The sequence below is a fragment of the Sinohyriopsis cumingii genome, chromosome 16, assembly GCF_028554795.1.
Source record: "Sinohyriopsis cumingii isolate HCF-2022 chromosome 16, ASM2855479v2, whole genome shotgun sequence".
Lineage (NCBI taxonomy): Eukaryota > Metazoa > Mollusca > Bivalvia > Unionida > Unionidae > Sinohyriopsis > Sinohyriopsis cumingii.
In genome coordinates, this window is record NC_142976.1 from 56,048,893 (window position 1) to 56,063,808 (window position 14,916).

At 36.5% G+C, this 14,916-nt stretch overlaps 1 protein-coding gene across 2 annotated transcripts in view; it reads left to right on the top strand.

Annotated features, from left to right (window-relative positions):
* LOC149780459 (flavin-containing monooxygenase 5-like) overlaps positions 1 to 14,386 on the top strand; it is a 32,251-nt gene extending 17,865 nt beyond the window's left edge. The window contains exons 3-5 of one of the 2 annotated variants that reach the window (XM_089937399.1): positions 5,564 to 6,115; positions 7,677 to 7,842; positions 10,724 to 10,938. In XM_089937399.1, the coding sequence (XP_089793525.1) occupies positions 5,564 to 6,115; positions 7,677 to 7,842; positions 10,724 to 10,803 (798 nt within the window). In that variant the 3' untranslated portion in view covers positions 10,804 to 10,938. Of the gene's footprint in view, positions 1 to 5,563; positions 6,116 to 7,676; positions 7,843 to 10,723 lie in introns of both variants that reach the window. The other variant, XM_089937398.1, reaches the window with a different exon arrangement.
* Positions 14,387 to 14,916: the final 530 nt, after the last annotated feature.

Consider the following 14,916-nt stretch of genomic DNA (forward strand, 5'->3'; position numbering starts at 1 on the left):
TTCTCATGGTCTGGGAATCTGTCACATACATTTTCCTGAAAATTGGTACACACTCTAACGCTTTGGTTGGCAAGTCATTGTCATGTAATGAACTTTTTAGTTTTATCCCTTTGAAGTGAGTGCTGTCAGGTATTGTTCTAAGAAATTCTAAGAAGCCTGTCCAAGGTACTTGGTTTTCAGCAATGTAAAAGATCCATCAACATGTTGCTTAATGGCAGTGTACATCAAATCTCTTGTCTGCAACAAGTGTACACAATGATCCTATTGGGGGAGGGTAAGATGGGGTCATCAATGATTGTTTGCCAGAATTGTAGTTTAGAAAGATGAGTTGTTGACCTCTTATAGTAGGTATGAATAAAGTTGACTGTGCTCTCCATGTAACCAATCTCTATAACTTTCTTAGCAGCATCTACACACCAGTTAGAGTCTATAGGCCAGTTAGAGTCTATGGACCAGTGGGAGTGTATAGGCCAGTGAGAGTCTATAGGCCAGTGAGAGTCTATAGGCTAGTGGGAGTCTATAGGCCAGTGAGAGTCTATGGGCCAATGAGAGTCGATAGGCCAGTTCGAGTTTATGGGCCTGTGAGAGTCTATAGGCAAGTGAGAATCTATAGGCTAGTGGCATCTATAGGTCAGTGAGAGTCTATGGGCCAATGAGAGTCAATAGGCCAGTTCGAGTTTATGGGCCTGTGAGTCTATAGGCCAGTGAGAGTCTATAGGCTAATGAGAGTCTATAGGCCAGTGAGAGTCTATTGGCCAGTAAGAGTCTATAGGCTAGTGGGAGTCTATAGGCCAGTGAGAGTCAATAGGCCAGTGAGAGTTTATGGCCCTGTGAGAGTCTATAGGCCAGTGATAGTCTATCGACCACACAATGCATCTGAACTAAATAGAGGCAAGTTTCTTTAAGAAAATGTGACCCTTTCTTCAAGCGAAGTATCATGGATGCGCCAATTAGGTACCATGCCATACTGATATCATTATTAAAATAAATTCACTAGATTACAGATATGCCTAGAGTATGTTCATGACTTATATGATATTTGCATTCCCAAGGTAAAATCACGTAACTCTAAATATTTGTTTCACTGCCCTTAATTTACATAGAAAAGTACATAATTCAGTTATTGTTAATACCATTCATTTTACCCATTTACAAGCCCAATATTTTTGTTGTAAACAAACAAGTTCATTATTTTTTAGTACAATGTATTCAAACAAAAATTAATTTAAAAAAATTCATATGAAATTGCATTAATGGGAAATGTTTTTAAGTTGAAATCTTGTAAATTGGTGCATTCTTGTATGCAGTTTTCCCTTTTCAGATACAGAAGGTCTGAAATGGAGTACTTCTCTTTTGCAGGGTCAATTGATTCATTAATGGTTAATCCCACAGGGACACTTGCTTTTACATCATCATGAACAAATTCCTCCAGCGTTGAAGATAACTATTCTAATGGATTTGGAATTACAGGCCTTATGCTAAAGATACAACTTTGTGGTGGTGACATTGACATTTAGCTGCAAGAATACATTGACTGATTAACTTGCACATTGCTTCATCAGCTTTCTTTATTACTTGATCTAGCAATCTCAGCAATGTCACCAGCTTGTTTTTCCTTAGCTGTAGTTCTGCTATTCACAAGTCTAACATGGATGTTGCATGCATCATGCTACACTAACGCTGATTTTAATTATGCTTGACAGAGTTCACAAAGCACTGTACTGAGTCTGCTATCCAATCTCCACAAATAGGAAAAGTGCTGTCCACTTCCATTAAAACTCTAGCTTTCTTGATCTGATTTCAGTTTTCATGAGTTGACATGGTAAATATTGCTCTCTCAAACAAACAGCTTATGACTGATAATTATTATTTCCTGATTTAAGTTCCTCATTAAATTCACACAATCAGTACGAAACCTAGGTGTTACTCTGGACAGTACTCTCACATTGCACCAACATGTCATGAATATATGCAAGGCTGCATATCTTGAGCTGAGACGTATCAGCTCAGTTCACAAATATCTTTCAGTTGATGCCACTAAAACACTTGTGTGTTCGTTAGTACTTTCAAGACTGGACTATTGTAACTCAATTCTGTCTGGTTCATCTCAATATCTACTCCAGAAACTTCAAAAAGTTCACAACACAGCTGCTCGGATCATAGAGTACCACAATCAGAGCACACCTCCCCGCTGCTCTGTACCCTACACTGGCTATCCATTCGATCCAGAATCAAACACAAAATTTGTTCTCTGTGCTACATTTCATTGTCGGACTCTAGTCCAACATACCTATCTGACCTCACCCATGTGTACACACCAGCAAGATATTTAAAGCTCCTCTTCTGACAATCGTATACTCATTATTCCCACTGTGAAGACAAAGTCATATGGACAGCGTTCTTTTGCATACCAGGGCCCAGCAACGTGGAATGATTTGCCCACTGAACTTAGACACAAAGACACAGTGATCACATTCAAGAGGGCTCTCAAAACTCATTTATTTCGACTGCAAGAATAAACTTAAAGACCTAATAATGTTTCCTACCTGAAATATTCTCAGCATGTTTTTTATTTTTTAATGTTTTTCTAATTTCGTGTTGTTTGTTTTTGTAATAATATATTATGTTTCTTATCTTATAGGTGTTGTCTAATGTTGTAAAGCGCTTAGAGCTTCTAAAGATTAGGTGCTATACAAAGTCCTCATTATTATTATTATTATTATTAAGTCATATAATCCTACAAATTTAAGAAACATTGTAGGAATAACATATTTCTTACTATGAAACTGGTCATTGGAATCTACTGCTGCTGCTATTTTTCATGAAAGGATTAAATTGCCCTTCTGTACCCACATTTGACCAGCTGACCGTAAGTAGTATGGCCTCTTTATGCAGTTGAACTATAACAAGCTTAGCCAGCAACATCCTTATTGACTATTTAACAAAGGATTTGATTTGGATTTTTTTAACTTTGCTTTAAAAAAAATTCAGTCATGTCACCATGATGTCTGCACTCGGACAGTTTATAGCACTGGGGCATCATGCCGCAAACATGTGGCATCATGTCCCACCCAGCCACATTATCATGACATTAGGCAGTCCAATCCTAACACTAACATCTTAATGCAAAGTGTCGAGTGAGGCAGCTGCTAATACTTTTATAATCTTTGGTATGACTCTGTGAGGATTCAACTATACGAACTCCCACATCCGAGACAGACCTTCTAGCCACTAGGTAACCAGAGCAGTGAAATAGACCAAGTAAACTTATAATGCAGCTTACTTGACATCATCTTTTTTGATTGTCCAAAAAAGAAGAAGCCTGTAAACATGCCATATTAACCTCTCAATTTTACATTGTTAAGGTGTTTATTTGACAGATTAATGAATAAGGTGTTTATTTGACAGATTAATGAATAAGGTGTTTATTTGACAGATTAATGAATAAACACATCAAACACAATTTTAATATCATGCTATTTTGGATATTCTATGACCAATGCCCATTGTTGGTCACATCCTTTGAACTGACAAATATGTCTGGCATATGTATAATTTATACCTACTACTTCATTATGTCTTCATGCAGTACAGTGGGATTGATAGTTTATATTAAGTAAAGCATTACGTCTTCATACAGTACAGTGGGAATGGTAGTTTATACTTAAACATTGTTTTAATACTGTACAGTGTGATAGGTAGTATATACTAACTAGAACATTATGTCTTGACACAGTACAGCGGGATTGATAGTTCATACTAACTACAACATTATGTCTTCATACTGTACAATGGGATTGGTAGTTTACAATAACTAATACTTTATGGCTTCACAGTGTACAGTAGGATTGGTAGTTTACAATAACTAATACTTTATTTCTTCACACTGTACATTAGGATTGGTAGTTTATAATAACTAATACTTTATGTCTTCACACAGTACAGTGGGATTGGTAGTTTTCAATAACTAATACTTTATTTCTTCACACTGTACATTGGGATTGGTAGTTTATAATGACTAATACTTTATGTCGTCACATTATAGTGGGGTTTGGTAGTTTGTATCTACTACTGCATTATATCTTGACACAGTGCAGTGGGATTGGTAGTTCATACTAACTACAATATTATGACTTCATACTGTACAGTGGGATTGGTAGTTTACAATAACTAATACTTTGTATTGACACTGTACAGTGGGATTGTTAGTTTGTACCTACTACAACATTATGTCTTCATACAGTACAGTGGGATTGGTAGTTTACAATAATACTTTATGTCTTCATACAGTACAGTGGGATTGGTAGTTTACAATAATACTTTATGGCTTCATACAGTACAGTGGGATTGGTAGTTTACAATAATACTTTATGGCTTCATACAGTACAGTGGGATTGGTAGTTTATACTAACTACAATACTATGTCTTCCCACAATGCAGGGGAAAAGTTTTTAGTTTTTGAACCTACTACACCATGTCTTCACACAGAATAGTGGGATTGGTAGTTTGTACCTACTACATCATTATGTCTTCCCATAGTACAGGGGGAAAATTGTTAGTTTGTACCTACTACAACATGTCTTCACACTGTACAGTGGGACTGGTAGTTTGTACCAATTACAACATGTCTTCACACTGTACAGTGGGATTGGTAGTTTGTACCTACTACATCATGTCTTCCCACAGTACAGGGGGGAAATTGTTAGTTTGTACCAATTACAACATGTCTTCACACTGTATAGTGGGATTAGTAGTTTGTACCTACTACGACATTTCTTCACACTGTACAGTGGGATTAGTAGTTTGTACTTACTACAACATGTCTTCATACTGTACAGTGGGATTAGTAGTTTGTACCTGCTACAACATGTCTGCACACTGTACAGTTGGATTAGTAGTTTGTACCTGCTACAACATGTCTTCACACTGTACAGTGGGATTAGTAGTTTGTATCTGCTACAACATGTCTTCACACTGTACAGTGGGATTAGTAGTTTGTACCTGCTACAACATGTCTTCACACTGTACAGTGGGATTAGTAGTTTGTACCTGCTACATGTCTGCACACTGTACAGTGGGATTAGTAGTTTGTACCTGCTACAACATGTCTTCACACTGTACAGTGGGATTAGTAGTTTGTACCTGCTACAACATGTCTTCACACTGTACAGTGGGATTAGTAGTTTGTACCTACTGCATTATGTCTTCATACAATACTGGTAGGTATTTTATGGCCATTACAATACCATCATATATTATGGGGCAGATTGGTAATTTATATATATTGGATAAGATTACTTAAATGTCTCAAACTTGAGACTCTCATTGACTTTTTGTTGTAAATTAAGTAAATCGCATTTTTTATAAATACTGAAGAATCAAATTTAGCTGTAAAATGCATAACAGAAGCTTTAGGTCAAAATATTTGCTCTGTTAGACTCAGACAAAATCTGTGACACTTTTTATTTGATTGCAACCAACCTATGGGGTCAGTTCTGTCTAAATAACTATAAAAGAAATTATATTACAAATTGTAATATTTAAAATATTTCCATCTTTACAGGTCTTCTTGAGTACAAGAAGGGGAAGCTGGGTATTGAACCGAATCACTGACAATGGTACACCAATTGACATGGCAGTTAGCAATCGTGTGCAAGCTTATATTACTTCCAAAACACCCAATTTAACAAATTCATATGTAGCCAAATTGCTTAACAAAAGATTTGATCACAAGCGGTATTCATTACAACCCAAACATCCTCCATTTGCCCAGCATCCGATGGTGAATGATGACCTCCCCAACAGAATCATTTGTGGATCTGTCCAAGTTAGGCCAAATGTCAAGAAATTTACAGAGACCGGAGTTTACTTTGATGATGGTACATTCGAAGACAATATAGATGTTGTATTTTTAGCAACCGGATACATCTTTGGTTTTCCATTCCTGGACAAATCCGTGATTGATGTCAAACAAAACAGAGTAGAGCTGTACAAGTACATGTTTCCCCCTGACCTTGAGAAATTGACCTTGGCAGTTGTTGGATGTTTCCAGCCCCTTGGGGCCATCATGCCTATAAGTGAGATGCAGTGTCGTCTAGCAACAAAAGTATTTAAGGTTTGTCATATATGTTATGTAAATTATCATTTACTTGTTGAATTATTAATGATAGTTGGTCAAGTGTTTTCAAAATCCTTTGCTGAAAATATCTCAGTTTTAATGCTTGATTTTAATATCTAAAGAATATTGTAAATGTAATTTCTCTTGCAGTTGTCGGTGGATTGCTTTGAAACTTTGTTAATTTTATGGCCATTGTCACAAGATATGCATATAACCAGTCACTGCATTATGGCCCTTGGCACAAGATATGCATATAACCAGTCACTGCATTATGGCCATTGTCACAAGATATGCATATTAGTTAGTCACTGCATTATGGCCATTGTCACAAGATATGCATGTTAGCCAGTCACTGCTTTATGGCCATTGTCACAAGATATGCATATTAGTCAGTCACTGTATTATGGCCATTGTCACAAGATATGCATATTAGTCAGTCACTGGATTATGGCCATTGTCACAAGATATGCATATTAGTCAGTCACTGTATTATGGCCATTGTCACAAGATATGCATATTAGTCAGTCACTGTATTATGGCCATTGTCACAAGATATGCATGTTAATTGGTCATTGTGTTCACTCAGTTTTGAACAGCTATGTACTGTATTTTTGGGGGGTATTTTTTTTTTTACCTTTGACTCCATTACATTGTATGGGTCAGATTTAGAGGCTGTAGCAGTGGAGGTGTTTTTAGATGAGCATGTTACTTTTATTCCACATGTTTTGTTTGTCATTCTCAAACCTTGTAACTAACCGATCAGTATCTGAAATTTACTTTTTTTTCCCATGTTACCAGGGAACTTTTTTCCTTCATTGGTCCGATTAAAATAAAGTGAATACATTTGAATTGAAAAACTCATATATATTGCTTAGGTTATCAGGGCAACACAGAGGACTCCTTTTCTCATATTATTTGACTGCTCCGATGGCCTAGTGGTTAGAGCATCCGCCTTGGATGTGGGAGGTCGTGGGTTCCATCCCTGGCCAAGTCATACCAAAGACTTACAAAAATGGTACTAATAGATGCCTCACTTGGTGCTCAGCATTAAGAGGTTAGTGTTAGGACTGGTCGGCCTGGTGTCAGGATAATCTGATTGGGTGGGACATCATGCTACATGTCTGCGACATGATGCCCCACTGCTGTGCATCACTATAAACTGCCACACTGCAGTCATTGCAGCGATAAGACTGAATTTTTTTTAAAGCTACATTAAAAATCCAAATCACACACACACACACACATTCTCATATAATTTTTATTTGTTTAACCAGATACATCCATAACAGAATATCCAAGACAAGTTTCACAATATAATATATACAAGGACAAAATAAATTACACAAGGACATTGGAAAATTACCATCTGTCATATATATATATATATATATGATTACCTCCCCTTACCTGCTACTGTTTCAACCATTAATTGTATACATTAAATCGCCTGACAAAGAGGGCTGTTTGCTCATGTAAACAATTCCAGGAAGTTAGTCCAAGGAAGGGAACTGGAAAAAGAAAAATTATTGAATGTTTAATTTATTGAATTGTTTTACAGGGGGAGATAACTCTGCCAACTAGAGATGAGATGTGGCATAACATCCGACAGAAACAAAAAGCTATGGCTGCAAGATATGTGGAGTCACAGAGACACACAATACAGGTGGATTATATTCCGTTCATGGATGAACTGGCAGCAGAACTTGGATGCAAACCTGAATTGTGTATGTAAATGTATTTTACTAAGCATTGCGTTTGTCAACTTCTAAATATCCTACTATGCTGCTTTTCCAGTTGTGACTCTCCACAAATTAGACAACTGTATTTGCGCATGTCAGTTTTGGAAACGGATATTTAGTAGATTATTGTTCAAAAGTTTTAATTCTAAATTTCACATTTGAGCATTTAATGGACGAAAGTAAAAAGGTAGTTCTTGGAAACTTCCATAGCTTTTCATCATATGTGTACAAGAAGACATAAAATCCTTTTTCCCCTTACCGTACAGTACTAGAATCTTTGAACTCTTAATATTCTGTTATTTTTTATCCTGAGGGAACTAGTTTCCTATAACACCGTATGATGGAATGTGGTGCCAGTTAAACTATACTCCTAGACGGCACAGACGCCAAAGCAGAAGGCAGCAATATACTGTTTTTCATTTTTTTTAGCTAGGTAACAATTTGAATCATGAATTTAAAGTCCCAATGAAAACAGCCCATCTAATGCAGGAACCCCCCATCCCCGATTGTACATGGCACTGAGTAGACCCAATGAAAACAGCCCATCTAATGCAGGAACTCCCCATCCCCGATTGTACATGGCACTGAGTAGACCCAATGAAAACAGCCCATCTAATGCAGGAACTCCCCATCCCTGATTGTACATGGCACTGAGTCAACCTGCAGAAAACTATTGGCAAGCTTTCTTACATATACACATTGCCTTGGTTGAGACTTGAACACACACAGAGATGATGTTTAAAGGGGCACCTAAATCAAAAGGAACAGCAAGACTAAGATACCACAACTACACCATACTAAAGCCGAATCATCACTGGCAAAAACCAATAAATACCAGCTTAGTCAAGTGCCTTGATAAACACAAACATTTGTCATTAAATAATAATAAAAAATTGTAAAAGTACACCACATGTCTGGCTTTGTCAATATTTTAGAAAAATTGAGAGTTAAATATAAGAATGAATCTAAACAAATAAGACTGGCAAATGAATGAAGTTGAAAGAAACCCAGTGGCAAGCCACCTTCCACCGTTATGCTAGTAGACTGAGACTCCATCAGGACTGACATCTACATATCAACATTCTACAGATGACAACTGCTCTGAAAGCTTTTCGTTTATACTGGAGAACCTACATGGGAATGAAGTTCTTATTCCGTCTGGCAACTCTGTCGTGGTGACGTACCTCAAACAGCAAGGCAAATCAGGTCTCCAAACCTTTGTTTTCTTTTTATGAAATTTTCTCAAGATGTGTCATCAGTGACAAATCCACTAACAAGTTCAACATATCCCAGGCCAGCTAAATGTTTTAATGTTCTTCTCCAAGAACCAATTAATGGACTCTTCATCCTTTGTCTTGTACTCAAGATGTGCCCAATGGGATCAACCAATGGTGGACCTAGTTGTGACAAGGTGGAATGACAAACTTCCAACCTTTGTCTCACCAGTCCCAGAACCAAGGTCCTGAACAGTTGAGGTTATTTCTGTAATGGCCTTTCTCTCCAGCATCTCAGGTCTTGAAGGAGATATACATGCCGGGGCCCCGAGTGGCCGAGTGGTCTAACGTGCTCTCCATTATGGATCACTGCCATCTCACCTCTGTCTGCGTGGGTTTGAGTCTCAGATTCAGGCAATATGGGTATGTGAGAAAGCTTGTCAGTAGCTTCTTGTGGGTCGGTGGTTCTTTCTGGGGTTTTCCCGGGTTCTTCCTCCACCATTAATCCTGGCCGCCATGTATAGCCTGTGTGCTGAAAAATGGCGTTGAACCCAACAACAACAACAACACATACATGCCAACCATTCTTTTGGTGTAATCATTATGCTGTTTTCCACCAAATTATGTTTTATGCTTGGCTGTATTTGTATTACGCATTTTTGGTACATTACAAAAATAAAATAATAATAATAATTTCTGTCTACTCTAGACACTTATAGCCAAGAACAGACTCCCATTTGTGGAGAATCAGACTTTTATAATGAATTTCTGTAGACACTTCATTTCCAAGAACAGACTCCCATTCTGGAGAATCAGACTTTTATAATGAATTTCTGTCTGCTCTGTACACTTCATTGCCAAGAACAGACTCTCATTTGTGGGGAATCAGACTTTTATAATGAATTCCTGTCTGCTCTAGACACTTCATAGCCAAGAACAGACTCCTATTTGTGGGAAATCAGACTTTTATAATGAATTTCTGTCTGCTCTAGACACTTCATTGCCAAGGTCATCTTCAGGACCCAGTGCAAACTGTGAGTGGTATTTAAGAAAGAATGAGTCATTGCATGAAGGGAGACCATGCCTCTTCTTGGCCATCACAGATGAAAAGGACATTGCTTGTAAATCAGCACAGACACCTTCACCCTGGATAATGTGGCTTATTCTTTCCTAATGTTGGAAAATAACACCACACAAAATGAACTTTCTTTGCATCTTGGCTCATAAAGTTAGGCCAGTTGCCACAAACATTGCATAAGAGCAATTTATTATTATCCATTCCATGTGATAGAGATCTGAGTAGACTCTCCAGTGTTTATCTCAGAGATCTTTAATCCTAAAATTTAAAACACAATCCTATGGAACCCATAGCCATATCACAACAGGTTGCCATCTTGGATTGTTTGACAGCTACATAAGGACATGGCTTCATGAGGTACGTGTATACATCCAATATTTTCTTAGAAATATCCCTTATCCTGCAGCCACAGTCAAGTTGAAAACTTTGCAGGGAAAGTAGAATTTTACGTAACTTGCCCAGGATAATTTAGAAATGGACAGAAAATGTATTATTTGTATGAGACATGAATCAAATGTCCATTCTATACAGATATTTTTTTCATTCATAAAATGCAGTATCATTTCTTTTGCAGGGAAGCTGCTTTTCACTGACCCAAATCTAGCCCATACCAGTCAGTATCATTTCTTTTGCAGGGAAGCTGCTTTTCACTGACCCAAAACTAGCCCTTACCTGTATGTTTGGGCCCTGCACACCTTACCAGTACAGAATTTGTGGCCCAGGGACCTGGAAAGGAGCCAGAGAGGCCATTATGACCCAGTGGGACAGAACTTGGTATCCATTAGCAACAAGGCCTCTAGATCTTCCACCGAGCCAAAACCAGAAATCATTCTTCCTTTTCTTTATTGTTGCAATTGTAGTATTGGCAATCATTCTTCAGTTTCTAGCTGTTTTTAGTTAGTTGATATTGGAATGGCTGCCTTTACATTTCACTAGATATGTGTAAGAAATAATCATTATATAAATAATTATTTTTATATAAATTAAGTATTGTCATAAATGTAATGCAGGAATTTTTACTATGTTTTTCAAAGAAACTTGACTATTTGATATTTCATTCTTTATGTGGCTATGCAGATGTTAGAAGTATGTGATGTTCCATTGATATTGATTGTGATAATGTTTGGAGGAAGGTGTGGTGAGTTACATTCACAAAATGAGAATTCCTGTGTTTCTCTTCAAAAAATAGTGATTGAATAATTTTGTCTTTATAATAAACTTTTTATTGCTACCATGATTGTAAAGTATTAAATTATTGTATGTGTTATAGTTTTATGACATTTATTAAGTTACAGGGATGCAGCTGAATAGAATGGGAAGACTCCCCCCAATTTGCATCCAGTTATTATCCTTTTAGTCTCTCCCCACTACTTAAGCACTACAAGAGCCCTCCTTGTGGCCACTAGATTACTATAGCATCTAAAATCAGTGTTGTTTTCTATTGATTCTGATAAAAAAAAAAATGTTTTTTTTTTATACTTACAAATGTGCTAATGTCAGTGTATACTTCCAAAATGATTAAATGTTAGATTCATTATTTACATCATCTTCTTTGGCAAATAAGTGCCTGTTTTTGCAAAAATTGCTCCTTTCTTCAATAAAACTGCTTTCTTACCCTTTTCTCTGTTTTTAATATTCTTGCATGAGCACTGCTAGCTCAGACAGTGTTTAAGTCTTTATATGACTCATATTTGTAGTCTATCTGACTACATTGTTTTAGTGTATATATGACAATACATTTTTCGCTAAGAGGCAGATGTGGAACAAAGGATAACTGATTTCTTTACACAAGTATCACACTCAGATTGTGAATGCAAGTAAAATTGCGGATGCACTGACTCCACTGAACAATTTGGTAAAATAATTGAAGATGTGACAACTCCAGTGAAAGATTTGGCAAAAATGATTGCAGATGTGATGAGTCCAGTGAACAATTTGCTAGAAGCTTCAAAAAGTAAGATGAAATTGGATTTCACAATTGCAGAACAAAATAAAGAAAACATAATTATCATATCCATACTCTTGAAAGCCGTAACTTAATAAAGACATGACTTCAATGTGAGGGCATCTTTGCTAGCCAAATTTCCAATAACCCTATCTACACATTGGCAGAAAGAACAGATATATTGGTGCTTTGTCCTAGCGACATCTATTGGATTTCATTAGTTGCCTCCCTTAGTATGTAATGCCAACTAACCAATAGCATGGTGCATTGTACATCAGCTGAAAATGGTGGGGACAATTGACCTAAAAGGGGTAATTTGTACGTTTAACATTGATAGTATGATTATGTACCAGTGGGAAGCCATTACATGTGTATTTGAGTGAAAGGTATTTGTGCAAACACAGACTGACACTGGAAAAGTGCTTATTTATCAGTCCATTCAAACTGAGTGCTCCCCTTATCTTGATCACTTAGGAACAGTGTTCAAATTTGAGCAACTTAATTTTGATTGGATGCGGTGGCTTGCTGCCACATCCAATGAAATTCCCAGACCCAAAACACAGAAATCTCTGCTCATTACACCACGTTGTAGTTAGGGTTATTGGAACCCTGGCTAGCAAAGATGATGTCATATATGTGACAGAACAGAGAAGTTAGTTTAAGACAATTGGTAGATTTGCAAAATTTGGTCGTGAGTTTTGACTTCAAAAGAGGGAGGTATGAGAATGGCATACTTTTTATTGTGGCAAATGTCATTGCCTTTTTAAAAAATCCTAATAAGGACCCAAAGCTTGGGTCTCTTTGAGTAGTTTCATACATTTGTATGAGAATCTTTGTGCAATTTGCAAATCAGGGAACATTATTTTGACTAGATATGTTCAGCTACTCTATATGGGAGATTATTTTTTAATCCACATTTGATGGCATGTTTGCTCTTGTTTTTAATATGCTTGAATATGCTGCATGACACATAATGCCATTCATTGCCATTGTAGCAGACTTTAAAATCAGGTTTACAGGAAGGGCGGAATGCATATTCATAGCTTTGGAACTTAAACACCAACGCCAAACTGACCCTTTTTTATGCTGATTGAGCTATTCAGTAATCCAACTATAATAAAACATCTCTGTAATCCTTTTCGAATTACTTCTGATCACACATACTATAGTCTATGTCAACATGCTGAAGGCAATGAAGCAAACCAACCCTGTCCACAGAATCAAAGGGATGTTAATTGTTTTATGTCTCTTGCAGTTGGCAAATAAATCATCATTCACCATTTAAGCCAGTACACAGTCATGTAATCAGACAATATTACCATAAATATACACTGGAAGAAGTTGTGATAAACATTTCATTGAATGAAGAGAGACACTCCTCATCACAAGAAGATGATCCTCCTGTCCCGAAGGTACCCATGCATGAATTACAGATTTTGACTTCTTGTGATGTTATTGTATGGATGGAGGCATCATAAATGAAAGTCCTGAAGTAAAGATGGTTTTTTATTTGATATTTCGTGCTAATAACTTGGAAAATTGAGATTGTATATGATCAGTCTTTTTAATGTGAGATTGGCTCATTCTGATAACACCATGAGCCTACTTTTCCAACTAAGGGTACAAATTGGCCCTTTTCCAACTAAGGGTACAAATTGGCTCTTTCCTTGTTAAACCTGGCTGAAACACTGCAAAGCTATTGATGGAAGTAGTGAGGTTGACTTCAGAAGTTAAATAGACTGTATCTGACATTCATATGTTTGCTTTCTAATTGTTTTCTTTTTTATGTGTGAGGTCTGTCTAATGTTTCTAAGACACAAAACCATACATTTGTAAATTGATAATTCACTATACAATTAACCTACTGTAAATTATTAGTAATTTGAAGTCATGTGGAGAAATATCAGTTGATCTCGGAGGATTAATTGCAAATATCAAGGACACAACCTGGTGCTATTGGTATGGATTATACGGATTCTATTGTAAATTAATGTACTGAATTAAATTTATTTGGGCATAGTTTCTTGCTTTCTGTTTTATTTAATGTTATTTCATTATTGGTATTAAACACAGAAATAATTGTGAAAATTAAAAAGTGGGTTAAGTATGTTTACTTGCATAACAACATATAGTATTGTTATGGATTTGAAGGTTGTTGTGTGTATATTTGTATAGTTATTTGTATACACTGCTGGTGATAATGTCAAAACATTTTGTACAACAGACGTATGATGTATTACCAATAATATATGATCATGAAAATTCTAATGATTAAAAAAAATATTTCAGAAACAGCTGTGATATTTTATATTGTATATTCCTTCTCATCAATGAAGGATCACTACAAACTAGTCACAATTTATAATCTCCATCTTGAGAATGGTGCAAGATGGCAGCCACATTTTCAGTTTACTTTAAAGCTGTATTTCTTCCCAAACCCAATTTAGGCTAACATTACAACAAGTTCTTTGCAGTACCTAATAATGTAACTTGATGGTTTTGACACTAAATCAGCCAAGATTTCCATTTTCACTTGTATAGACTTTTGGGTCTAAAACAGTATTATTTGCACCTATTGATGTGGAACCTTTGATAATGAAACTTCCTTCCCGAAATTGTAAATGTTCTTTGTTCAGATGGTCAGTAGTCAGTAGTGTACTGATGGGGGAAGGACAAAGCAAGTTCCCTGGGGCTCCAAAACTGCTGATAACTTCTTTTTCCATCAAAAATGACCACAATTGTATGTTTATAAATTTGTTACTCTTTAATCCCAACCTTTCAGCAAATTACACAGAACCTGTATAAGAAGAATTTGCAAAGTC